Source organism: Oxyura jamaicensis, chromosome 3 (assembly GCF_011077185.1).
Source record: "Oxyura jamaicensis isolate SHBP4307 breed ruddy duck chromosome 3, BPBGC_Ojam_1.0, whole genome shotgun sequence".
NCBI lineage: Eukaryota > Metazoa > Chordata > Aves > Anseriformes > Anatidae > Oxyura > Oxyura jamaicensis.
Window position 1 is genome coordinate 116,478,456 of NC_048895.1, and position 13,109 is coordinate 116,491,564.

The 13,109-nt window shown below is 43.9% G+C and overlaps 1 protein-coding gene across 2 annotated transcripts in view; it reads left to right on the forward strand.

Moving 5' to 3' along the window:
• The window catches only part of INTS9 (integrator complex subunit 9), a 67,047-nt gene that overhangs the window by 41,943 nt on the left and 11,995 nt on the right, over positions 1-13,109 (forward strand). The window contains exons 12-14 of one of the 2 annotated variants that reach the window (XM_035322856.1): positions 4,999-5,123; positions 8,300-8,508; positions 8,798-9,570. In XM_035322856.1, the coding sequence (XP_035178747.1) occupies positions 4,999-5,123; positions 8,300-8,508; positions 8,798-8,852 (389 nt within the window). In that variant the 3' untranslated portion in view covers positions 8,853-9,570. Of the gene's footprint in view, positions 1-4,998; positions 5,124-8,299; positions 8,509-8,797; positions 9,571-13,109 lie in introns of those variants that run through there. The other variant, XM_035322855.1, reaches the window with a different exon arrangement.

Sequence of the window (13,109 nt, forward strand, 5' to 3'; positions counted from 1 at the left end):
GCAGAAGTTTCTGACTTTGGTAGGAACTCGTTTAAATTAAGACCCCAGTATTGAGGGTAGTGACGAATATAATTATTGTGCCATTTAATTCATTTTAGCCCTGCAGAGCCAACCTTTGCCATGCAGAGTCAATCCTTGCCATTTCTAAGAAAAACCTTTGTTGTGCACAGCAGTAAAATGCCTACAGGAAATTAATTTTTGGATTAAAAGCAGCTGGCTGCAAGTTAAACCCAGGCGAGACCTAACTGATGCCGGTCAGAAAGGAGAAACACTTGCCCATATCCCATTGGAATGACAAACCTTTCCTCATATCTTCTCCTTCCCTTTCTGCAAAACCTCAGACTCAGGCTTGACTCTTCGGTAAGGTTGTACAACCTGTCCATTTCTAAAGATACTTCTGACATGTCTGCTGTCTCGGAAGCGTGCACCCCGTGCAGGTTTGGCTGCCGTGATCTATGCCATCACTGCCTTGTGGTTGAGCTTTCTTTTTTTCCAGACACCTTTTAGCTGACAGCCACTTTTGTATCTGAAGCTGAAGGTACAGCTCCAGCTATGAACCTGGGGAGCTGTTTCCTTTCTCAGTAACTCAAGCTGCCAGGGGCACAACAGGACCATCCTTTAAGTTCCTTCACTTCTCCTGGTGTGTTCCTAATTTTAATGGATTAACGGATCAATCCTATCCATCTCAGACTGAACTGTGGTCACTGATCCACAGGGCAGCCGCATCCTGGGATCGTGGCAGTCATTAACAGCAAGACAAAGTGTTTAAGAGAGAACATAAAGCTCCTGAGAGATCCAGCAAAGGGAATACCTTCTGGAGTTTGACCATCTTTAGAAATACTTCAATGCCTTCCCTCAAACTGATGTTCTGTCCAAGTGCCTCTACTTTATACCCAACGTGTCATCCTAACAGAGCCTGCAGTGGGCACTGTTTGGACACGAGAAGGGAAATCATCTTTCAATCCACTGCTACTGATTTTATGTGGAAAGAGCTCTATTGTAATTGGGAGTAGTGTTATACGCAATTCTCCGTCAGATAAAAAAGGTGTGGATTTTAGACGAGAACAAAGTAATTAGAAATGGGGAGGAGAACTCTGAGTAATTGATCAAACCTGCTCCCACAGCAAGGGCATGATGGGGTGGTCCCACTGTTAAGCCTATTTTCCTCCTCTTTTTAGTGAATAGGACTGCTGGAAAGCACATAACCTCCTAATGCAGATAGAACTGGGAGAGGTATTTCTTTCCTTCTTTGTATTTTAGCTGTAGACTTCAGGATAGCGATGGGCAAGTCCTTTTTTTGGCTCATTCACAATATTGGTACACAATCATGTCACAACATCATGCTACTATTAAACCAATTTGGAAAGAATATTGGTAGATGTAAAGCAGTGTGTAATTAGTACCACTGCAAGGAGAGGGAAGATACAAGGGAGTCCCTGATGAGCAGGTAAGACACTTAAATATAAAGGCTGTGTTCATGCTGAAAATGGTGCATGATAGCACAGCACTAACGTAGCTGTTACAGTACCCACCACTCCTGCCCTTTGGGGTAGTTTCAGGAATCATGCCCTAATTACAGTAATTGGTTAAATTGCTGTATAGCCATGCATTATATTGGAAATAGTGAACCTCACTTCAGTTGGGACTTCAGTTAAAACCAGAGCGTGTACACCCTCTTGCTGGGTTGTGTATTTCATGAATTTTCAGGAAATTGCTGGTGTTAATCATGCTGCGAAGGTGCTACCCACCATCAGCCAGGGTGTTGGAAACTGGTCTTTAATGGCAAAAAGTCTTATTCTGTCCTTCTTGTAAGGACAGGTAATTGATCTTTCCATATTAAAATGCACTTTTTCCCTGAAATGAGGAAATAGAGCAGACTGCTATTAGAACCTGGCCCTGGCAAGCTGTTATGGTGTCTGAATGGAGGTCGTACCAGCCTGTGGATACACTAGGTCATACTCTTTGAGGTTCATTCCCGGTTTATACTTCATACAAAACTTCGGTTGAGATCTGCTTTGGCTGCAGTGAATTCAGGTTTGTTACCTAAATTTGTCTCTCTGTGGCTTTTTGTCTGCAGTGTCTATCTCTGTCTGCAGGCACATAACACTCAGCAGGATGTTCCTGCTTCCTTGTGGCTGTCTTAGCTGGAACAAAGACTTCTGTGGCTGCAGAAGTTCCTAGCAGATTAAATTCTTCTGTTCTTAGTAACTCCAGTGGAAAGCTGAAGCACCTCCGTTGTGTTCCAGGATTTATGTTATTAAATTATCTAGCTTCTCCTGTTTTGAGGTAAAGTCCCCCGTAGTTATGAAAGAAGTTTGGTCCATTGAAGCAGGTGATAGCAGGTCATGTTCTAGCTTTTCCTGTCGGAGGCTACAAGTTTCTAGTGATTAGGATCTTTAAACTACGAGCCAGTCAGTAATGATGACAGTGCTCCTTCAGTCCACAGGAGCTAGGTGGTCTCCACCTTTCCAATTTGTAATGTAAAAAAACAACTCGAAGAGAATACAGAGTGAAACAGCAGCTGCAGCCGACAGCCAGGACGCCAGCTGTGAGGGAGCCGTGGTGCTGCTCTGCTTGCTTGTGTCATCTGCAAATGTTACAGCTCAAGCAGTATTGAATAGATTATTGATTAAAAATATCGAATGCCAGTAAGCCACAAAGAAATTCTAGAAGAAAACATGGTAGAAGGAAGTCTGCTTCTCGCTCTCTCTCTGATAACAGCAATGCTTTAAAGACTAACTCCCTAGGAGATCTTAAAATGGCTCGTGCGTGCCACATTAGTGCTGTACAGTGGAAGATTTTGTTGCTCGGTGTCACACAGCAGTAAATCTGATGTCTTGGGGAAAAAGCTAAAGGTCTGTAATTCTGTCAGGAAAAAAAGTCGATACGAAACCTTGACAAGTGCTGTCTCCCATCACACAGTTGAATTCTGTTTTTTTTGGTGTCTTCAAAACAGCAGTTGCTTCATGTCACAAGTTCACTGTATGACTAGCTCATGTTTTGTATGTGTTCAAATTTTGGAAGTCCCGTGTTAAGAGTTACAATTTCTGCATTAGAATTTGTGCATTGCAATTTCTCACTTTTCCTTGGCTACTTACGTTCGTATTAGTCGTTCAGAGAGATCATAGATTTGATGCCATTTTGGACACTTAGATAAAAAGGTCCACGTGTGTAGATTATCTGAGCCTATCAATGCAACAATATTCGGTTTGAATAGGTGCTGCCTCATTCTCCAAAACAAGCAGTCAAATCTTTGTGTCACCTGCAACACCAGATGGAATGGAAAAATTCTCTTCTGATAACTTTTTAATTTACTGCATGCAATTTTGTTGGATATCTCTAGTAGAGAACCTGACTTTTTTTTTTTCCCCAATGTATTTTAAAATGTCCCCTGATTTAATCCTAATTGACTATTGATCATTCTTCAACTAGCTACTGTCTTAAGTATTCTTATTTTTTAAATTTCTATTCATTGCTGTTATACTTCCTGTCACTAAGTGACTGTTTTTATATTGATATTCTTGGGTTTGTTTCATTGGCACTAACACATCTGTTTTTACCTAGCAGGCTTTTTGCCCAGTATAATTTTTATTGTTGCCGACTCACGGCTTTTGGGTCATCCAGTAAGATGTTCTTGTACAACTATCATTTTTTGCTAATATTTCTCTTTGATGTTCCCAGGCAGTTACACTAACAATTGCTTTAAAACCAGCTGAATTGCCCCTTTGACAATTCCAAACATTTGTATTACTGGTTGGTGCTATATCCTGGTCTCACAGGGTAGATAAAATAATTCAGAATATAAATGTAATAGTTCGGAATACTCTAGCAGATCAGTCTTTCTTGTACCTCCTTCTCTTTTTTCCCATTCTGTACTTATCAAACAAATACCGTTTATTTTTTTTAGCGTTCCCATTATGCAATTTATTCAACAATTATGACAGGGAGCTAGTGATCTTGTGGACAGTGTCCCTTGCCCATGGCAGAGGGTTGGAACTGGATGATCTTTAAAGTCCCCTATAACCCAAGTCATTCTAGGATTCTGCAATTCAATGGCATAAACTTTTCCACATCATTCAGTCAGTCGTCACCAGAGTCAAGTAGATGAATCCTACACTGTGTCATGTATCAGACCTTGCATTTTTCATTCACAAATAAATAGTAAAAAACAACATTCTGGATGTTGTATTACTCTGTGTGAGTAAAAGTACATTCGGTGCATGACTTTTCCCAGGCAAACCACTAATCTCATTTTCAATTCTAAAATACAAAGGGAAATTGAGACTTACTAGGTCTAATAAAGGTACCAATAACGTTATCACAGCCCATCTCAGCTCCTGGCTAGCCCCTAAAGGGAGCAGCCTTCAGTTCATACTGGTCTGGCTCTGCTGGGCTAACTATAAAAAGCCCAATTGCCTCTCTCTTCAATGGGAGAGCAGCACCCTACAGATCCTCTTCGGTTATCTTAAATGTAGACCCTGGGTTTTCCACCAGTCTAAACCTGACAATTAGATTAAAATAAAAAAGTACTGTAAGGAAAAGGGGGAGTTGGGTGGTGATGTGTCTGGAGCAAGGGACATTTGTACAGGTTTATACAATCTTTGTGCTGCATTTTTGTCGTAGTGAAAAACAAGCTGACATTTGGGTTACCTTGCAATACCAAACATTTATACATCTTGCCTTCTTTTACGGGATCTGATTAAAAATAAGAGAAGATGTTTTTGTCCTGATTAAATTTGTTCTAAAAATCATGCAATAATGTGTTTAAATGAAATAGTATTGCTCTGTTGCTTGATTAAGGTAAGACTAATTGTGGGCATAATTTTCATCAAATTAACTGAAAATATCAGATGGGGGAAGGAAGAAGGGTAAAGAAATCCATAACAGAATTAACATTGCTCAACAACAGCTTGTCTAGACTGGAACGTGAATTCAGACAGGAACTGGGGCATTTTGTTCTCAGTAGGCATTCAGTATTTTCAACATTTCTCTTTTCAGAACCGGATTTTTCTTATCTGGATGCCCTGGCTCCTTATCAACCTTTGGCCATGAAGTGTGTTTACTGCCCCATTGACACAAGACTGAATTTTATTCAGGTGTCTAAATTACTCAAAGAAGTCCAGGTAATGAAATTTTGTTGCCTTTTCTTATGTTTCATCACGAATTCTTATGAAATAAGTTGATTGTGACTGTTACATTAAACAGTGGCCAAATCAAGACAGGGCACAGATCTTTTCTTCCATGAGAGAGCACACAGCATTCATAGAATCATGGATTGGAAGGGACTTTCAAGATCACCCAGTTCCAAGCCCCCTGCCGTGGGCAGGGACACCTCCCACTAGATCAGGTTGCCCAAAGCCCCATCCAACCTGGCTTTGAACCAGGGATGGGGCATCCACTTCTGGGCAGCCTGTTCCAGTGCCTCACCAGCCTCTGAGTAAAAAAATTCCTCCTAAAATCTAATCTAAGTCTTGCCTCTTTTAGTTTAAAACCATTCCCCTTGTCCTATTGCTATCTGCCTCTGTAAAGTCCCTCATCAGGATGAGAGCCTACGAGCACGATACTTCTTGTAGCTGAAGCAAGAAGGCCTCGTCACCAGGCTCTCCTTGATCAGGCAGCCTGTACGAGACCCCAGCCACCAGAGGGGTCTAATACTTTAATTAGCCCGGTCCTTGATTTTTACCCACAAGCTCTCAACTTGTTTGTGGCTGTTTTTCAGAGGCAGCTCTTCACAATCTATCAATTTCTCAACATAGAGGGCAATACCCGCACCCCTCCTTCCTTACCTAGCTCTTCTGAAGAGCTTCTAGCCCTTGATTGCAGAGTTGATTCATTCCACCGTCTTCCCATGACTGAGCTCTCTTTTATCATCCTGCTCCAAAATAAGTATGAAATGACTGGCAGTGTCTGCACAGAGTGGCTGGAGGATCCCTAAAAGCTGCAGAGCAAATGATGTGTACATTCCTTTCTTCCTTTTTAGGTATATTTAGTCATAGTCACCTTTTCCTTTCTTCTTTCTCCGGTTTGTTTAAATAAGCCTGTCTGCATCTCATACAGCCTTAATGTAAGGGGTACCAGGTGCTGATTATCCTCAGCACCATCAGCTTTAATTGTCTCCTCCATGGCTGTAACTTAATCCTGCAGCTGATCCTTCCCTTGGTTATGGGACCACTGCTTTGGAGTCCCACTCACAGGTTTCTTCCAAATCCACTGTTTTCCTCTTGCAAGATCTGGACTTCTGTATAGGCAGAAGGGCAGAATTGCCATGTCGTCTCTGCTTTCCCCCTTGGCTCTTTTTGGCTTTAGTGGCCTCTCCTTATCCATCCAATTTGTTTCTACTGAAATTTGCTTTCTGACTCATGACATAATTAAAATAATACCCAGTGTTTTTTCTGGCTGAGCTTTTCTCTTGGATCCATCTTCAGCTTGTCAAACAGAAAAATGCGTGTTCCTCCAAAGTTCCTAACAATGCCTGCATCATCTTATCTCATTGTTCTGTGACCTGGCTTGTCACTGCACTACTGATGGGAGTTGCCGTTGCCTATTATTTTCTGACAGCTGTCTTCTTTCATGTTTCAGCTGAAGCATAATACGGTTTCCAATGCAGAAACTTCTGCAGTTTGCAGAAACACTGCTTTGTCCTTTGGCTTCCTTAAATCCTGGGGTGATCCTCGTAATCAGCCTGCTCATGCTTTGTTAATACGCTGCTGACAGGTTATGAAAACTCAGAGTTGTCTGTTTTGCTTATGTGTTTGCAGCCTTGTGTTTTGATACATCTAGAATCATAGAATTTGATAGAATTCTGTGGTTCTATAGGTAACAGATTATATTCACTTTGATACATCTACCTCACTCTGTGCCATTTTGTGACGGTCCCCATCACTTGCTTCCAATTTAAATAACAAGCCTTTGGAAGAAAAAGCTATTGAATATGTTGATTTTTCTCTCAGTATGGCAGCTAACATGACTGCTGATGTTGAAGTGGTGATTAAAGATAGAAATTTGGGTCTTGTTGCTCAGGGCACTGTGTGTACACAAAGCAAAGACCGCCTGCTCCTTGGGCAGTTTGTTCCAGTCCTGCCTGGACCTTCGGTATTACATTTTTTGGATATTGTTTTCATACAAATGGGTTATTGTGCTAATGTCAATCTTCAGACCTCTTTATGGCAACAATTACTGTTGTAGGGTAGAGCATAGGTACAACCAGGTGTTTCTGTAAGTGTGATGGTTTCGCTCGGGTGGGTGACCGAGCTCCACCACAACCGCTCTCTCACTCCCCCTCCTCAAAGAGGAGCGGGGAGAAAATCCGATGAAAGGGGCTCAAGGGCTGAGATAAGGACGAGGAGATCGCACAGTAATTATTGTGATGGGCAAAACAGACTCAGCATAGGGAGATAGTAAGATTTATTGCCTATTACGAACGAGCTAGAGAAGTGAGAAACAAAGGAAAGAAACCAAAAGCACCTTCCCCCCCCATCCACCCTCTTCCACCTCCTCCCCCCGAGCAGCGCAGGGGAACGGGGGAATGGGGGCTATGGTCAGTCTATAGAAATTCTTCTCTGCCGCTCCTTCTCGGTCACTCTCGTCCCCTGTGCTGTGGGGTCCCACCCACAGGATGCAGTCCTTGCTGAACTGATCCGTGCCCACAGGCAGCAGCTCTTCCAGAACTGCTCCAGATCTGGGTCCGTACCACGGGGTCCATCCCTCGGGAGCAAACTGCTCCAACCTGGGTCCCCCACGGGCAGCAGCTCCTGCCAGGTCACCTGCTCCTGCATGGTCTCCTCTCCACGGGCTGCAGGTCCGGCCCGGAATCTGCTCTGGCAGGGGTCTTCCACAGGCCTCACTCTCCGTCGGTGCAGGTCCCCCTGCTCCACCGTGGTCTCCTCCACAGGCTGCAGCGTGGAACCCTGCTCCACCGTGGTACTCCATGGGCTGCAGGGGGACAGCCTGCTTCACCATGGGCCTCACCACAGGCTGCAGGGGACTTCTGCTCTGGCGCCTGGAGCACCTCTCCCCCTCCTTCTTCACTGATCTTGGTGCCTGCAAGGCTATTCCTCACTCCTCTCACTCTCCCAGCTGCTGTGTGGCGCAGTGTGTTTTTTTTCCCTGTCTTAAATCTGCTCTCACAGAGGCGCAAACAACATCACTTATTGGCTCAGTTCTGGTCGGCAGTGGGGCCCTTACCAAACATGGGGCAGCTTCTAGATCCTTCTCACAGAAGCCACCCCTATGGCCCCCTGCTACCAAAACCTTGTCACATAAACCCACTACAGTAAGTCACCACAGTCTTCTTTTCCAGCCTCTCCACGTAGTCTGCCCGGAGCAGTACACCCAGCCACCGCCCACCCAGTCTCATCGCACGGATCTGATGATAGACTGCCAGCCACCACCCATGTCCTACCGCAGAGCAGAGGTGCTGACTCTTCCCTATAAGCGACGCTACGAGAAGATCGAAATCATGCCAGAAGTAAGTAGCAAAAGGCAAAAATGGTGGCTTCTGCTCATACAGATAAATTCAAGTAGCTTCAGTAGCTGCTTTGTCTAGACGTACCATAAAAACATTTTCCATCAAGTGGAGAGCTAAGAAAGAAGCATTTCTGAGAGATAATTTAATTCTGTAAATTAATAAGAATTGGATAAAAAAAAACATTCTGGGCAAGCAGAAAGGATGTTCAGGTTAATTGTCTTTTGCAAGGAAACATCACATCTCAAAACACAGAGCAGAGGGCAATCTCTGCTAGCCAGCTGGGAGGAAAGCCAATCGTCACCTTTTTAAATATGAGGAAGCAGAGGCACTGCAGTTTGAGGTAGTGGTACGGGGCCACGGAAAGGAGTCAGAAATTGGGAGTTAGTAGCCAGGAGTTGTCTTTCTGCTACCCAGCTGTACCTGCTGTGAGAAAGCCCTTCATCTGAGGAGCAGGATTCAGCTGGATGTTAAAGACATTGTAGTAAAATGTCTCGTTTGTGTTACAGCAGTTTCAATGAATGGTGAATTCCTCCAGACTCCTAACGTCCAACAGGTTAATGGGTTGCTTGTAGCCTTCTATAATGTGGACTACTTATGCCTGTAACATCTATTAATAATTTATTAACCCCATAAATCATATATACATGTGCTCACAGTAGAAAGGGTGACCCATTTGCTAACCGATATGATCTTAAAATATTTTTTGACAATCCAATCAGCACAAATGTGTCCAGTGGCCTTTTACAAGCAGGTGTCACTGCCTTTTGCAAACCAGTGAATATGAGAATCTACTTTTCATTAGAGAGTAGAGGGAGGAAGTACCCTTAGTTAAGCCAAATGTGAGGTACAGAACCTGTACCTGTGTAACAAAATCCCTCAGCCAGTCCATAAAATCCATTTGTACTGTTTCAGATGTGCCTATTTTGCACATCAGTTCTGTTAGGAGCCTGCCCAGCCCACTGGTTAGAGGACTGCCAGAGACAAGGAGGGTCTTTTTAATTAGAAAATATACTTGGATGCAACTCCACCGTGGCATGTATATTTAATTGCTTTGGAAATTTGCATATTTATTGGATCCTATTAAACCTAAGACTAGTAAAACATGGCTTACCTTCACCAGCATGACCAAAACAGATTTTATTTCTGAGTACCTGCTATTTAGATTCTGCTGAAGCTATGGGATTTTCTCTGAACTGTGAAGGTGTAATTGAGCCTTTGTATGTGAGCCTGTCCCGTGTCAGCCCTGTGAAGAGGGCGGGTACCAGTTTTTTCTGCGAACAGAATGCAGATTAACACAGATGCTACAAATGAGCATTCACCAACCCTCATACATTTTGAAGTTCCTGTCAGGGGGAGAGCTGTCTAAAAGATAGCTAGGCGGGTCCATGGGAGACACAGATTCACTTCCTTGCGCTGTCAGAGTCTTCTTGTATGATTAGCTCAAGTCTAAAATGCAAAATGCAGCTGATGCTGGAAAGGGGGAGCATGAGCACAACCGAGGACTGCAGAGTTCCCTGGCAGAGTTTGTTAGTCTGAAGGCAGCGCTATGCTCATGGGGCTGGAGTGTGTCAGGAGACAAGTCAGTGCTTCTCTTGCTGGCTTGGCTGTTTGCCACAAGATCCCTTACACTTGAGGCTCAACAGGCCATGTGGATTCAGCCTCACTGGCAGCCACCGGTATGAAAATGCTTTTCACTTCTCGACCCTGGATGTCCAATGGCTTCTAGATGCCATCTATCACTGAAGTGAAGAGATTCTTTCTATATGTCTTGGTAAAATGGTGCATGGAAATAATAGCACTTCCCAAAACTGCTGGGATGTTGGAGGAGGGTGCATGGCAGACCATGTGTTATTCACCAAGGTGGGAATAGGTATCAAAGAAGCATGCAGAAAAGGAGAGCAGCTTTCTACTGTATTCTTTAACTCAGTGTTTGAGCAGAAAGACGTACATAGAGAAATATTGACAGAAATTATCCTCTTTCTCCTCTCTCAAATACATTGAATTATATTCATGCAGGAGTCCCACTTTCAAAGCTATCTGTCTGCTCAGGGAGTGGAAACACCTCTTGTTATTTCCCACATCCAGATGCTCTCCATGGGTTCCAAACTGCACCCATCACCTTGATGCAACAAGCTTCGTGGCATGTAACCTCTCCTAAAAAGGTTGAAATGGTTAAAAAACGTGTCTCAGATCCTCTCTTAGACTCAGGAAAGCTGTTGTCCTTCCCCTTTGGTGCCCAGGGGGGGTAGTGGTTGCTTGCCTCAGGGGGTTCTTTGAGAGTTAGACCATTAGTGGTGGTATGCAAGGCTGTGGTTCAGGGCTGCTAACAGGATGCCATTCCCCAGCACTGAGATATGCAAATCACCCTCAAAAAAAGAGATCTTGATCATTCTTTCAAAGGGAACTTGTTAGAGGAATAGTCAGGCCAAATTTATAGTGATCACAGACTGTCTCCCCAGAACAATCACTTTTTTTCAGCGGGTGTTCATCACATCACTGTTTGAGGCCGGTTTTTGCTTCCAGCTTGACCTGCAGAGTGGTGATAAGGCACAGGAGGGATGGAATGTCGTCTCCTGCCCTTTCAGGCTTTGGTCTCAGTTTCAGCAGCATAGCTGATAACTGCTGAGAAGTATTAATACATAATTTCTCCTATTCTGTGCAACCAGCCACAGTCCTAAAGGATCACTGTTTGATTTTTCAAATAAATTGGGGAAGGACAGGAGAGGACTGTATTGTCAGAGCCTGTATTGTCTTTGATGCTCGCCCCCTAAATAAGCACAATGATACATTCTTACCTCCCAAATAATTTTTATGTTTCTGCATATTTGTTATTTCTGGGCATTTGTTTTGAACGGGCTGCCATCATCTCTGGGGGCTTGACAACTCAAGTGGCAACTGGAGATGTTATTTTACAGCTCCTTGTGAAGGTTTGTTGTTTGTCAGAAACACGTTAACCGAACCATATTACCAACCAGCAAAGTTCTGATCAGGGCCCTCTCCTAGCATCCACGGGCCTTGCTCTGAAATGGAGATGTGTTCAAGCCCATGACTCGGTTCTTAGAGCTTCTAAAAACCGAGCAGTTGGCTCAGCATGGCTTTAGTCACTACAGACTGACAGTGTGGTGGCGTGAAATTCCCTTTCCAAAACCCTATCAGCGGTTCAGGTTCTGGCGTGTCAGGCTAACAGAAATTCGCTGATACTGCTGGAGCTTGTCTACATTTCAATCACCGAAGAGCAAAGTCAGATCAAGTTGTATGTTAATGGGATTTACACTCGGAGCAACCTTTGTTTGGAGAAAGGTTTTAACAGTCCCAAGGCACCAGGCTGAAATGGCTCTCGGAGGTATTGTGGAAGCCTTTACGCTTTAACTAATTTGTTCTTCTCAGCGTTTGCCTTTCACTTTAAAAAAAAAAAAAAAAAAAAAACAATAATAAAAAAAGGGCTGCTTCCTGGAAATTGGTTAGGCATTGTCTATTCACGGGAGAATGACGGGAAAATGGAAAACACATTCTGGAGCAAACAGATAAATTAAACAGTAGTGTTTGAGCAAATAACGTGCCTCCAGTTTAATTACAGCTGAACAATGGTGCGGATCACTTGACTTCAGCAGCAGACTGACTTCACCGAGGGCTGTGTTTTTAAAATACCCTATCTGCAAGTTCTTCAGGACATGGGCCAGTACAGGAGAGTGTGACTGTGCAATGCACAGCCCAACCTGAAGTGAAATTACAAGGAACTATTGCAGAGAATTAGGAAATCAGCCACTTGGCAGCCCATTTTAAATGTAGCTTTCAATCCAGCCTTCCCTTTTCCTGTCTTGACTTCTCTTTCTATTCAGAATCTTGCCAGTTCCTTTTTGAGAGAAAGAGAGGCAATACATGGCTTCCATCTTACCTCTCCAATTTTATTCCATGTTTCAGGGACTAAAAAATTCAATTTCTAAACAGTTTATTTGAACCCTCAAACTTATTTTGGTGACTTCAGGTTATCCAGTCTCCTAAACTTCCGTGCTCCTTTTCCCCTGACTATTTCTGCCTGTATAAAGATCACAGAATCACAGGATTTTGTAGGTTGGAAGAGACCTCAAGATCATCAAGTCCAACCTCTGACCTAACACTAACAGTCCCCACTAAACCATATCCCTAAGCTCTACATCTAAACGCCTTTTAAAGACCTCCAGGGATGGTGACTCCACCACTTCCATGGGCAGCCTATTCCAGTGACTAACAACCCTTTCAGTAAGGAAGTTTTTCCTAATATCCAACCTAAACCTCCCCTGGCACAATTTTAGCCCATTCCCCCTCGTCCTGTCACCAGGCACGTGGGAGAACAGACCAACCCCCACCTCGCTACAGCCTCTCTTCAGGTACCTGTAGAGTGCAATAAGGTCACCCCTGAGCCTCCTCTTCTCCAGGCTGAATAAGCCCAGCTCCCTCAGCCGCTCCTCGTAAGCCTTGTTCTCCAGACCCTTCACCAGCTTCTTTGCCCTTCTCTGGACTTGCTCGAGCACCTCCATGTCCTTCTTGCAGCGAGGGGCCCAAAACTGAACACAGTACTAGAGGTGCGGCCTCACCAGAGCCGAGTACAGGGGGACGATCATCTCCCTGGCCCTGCTGGCCACACTGTTTCTTATACAGGCCA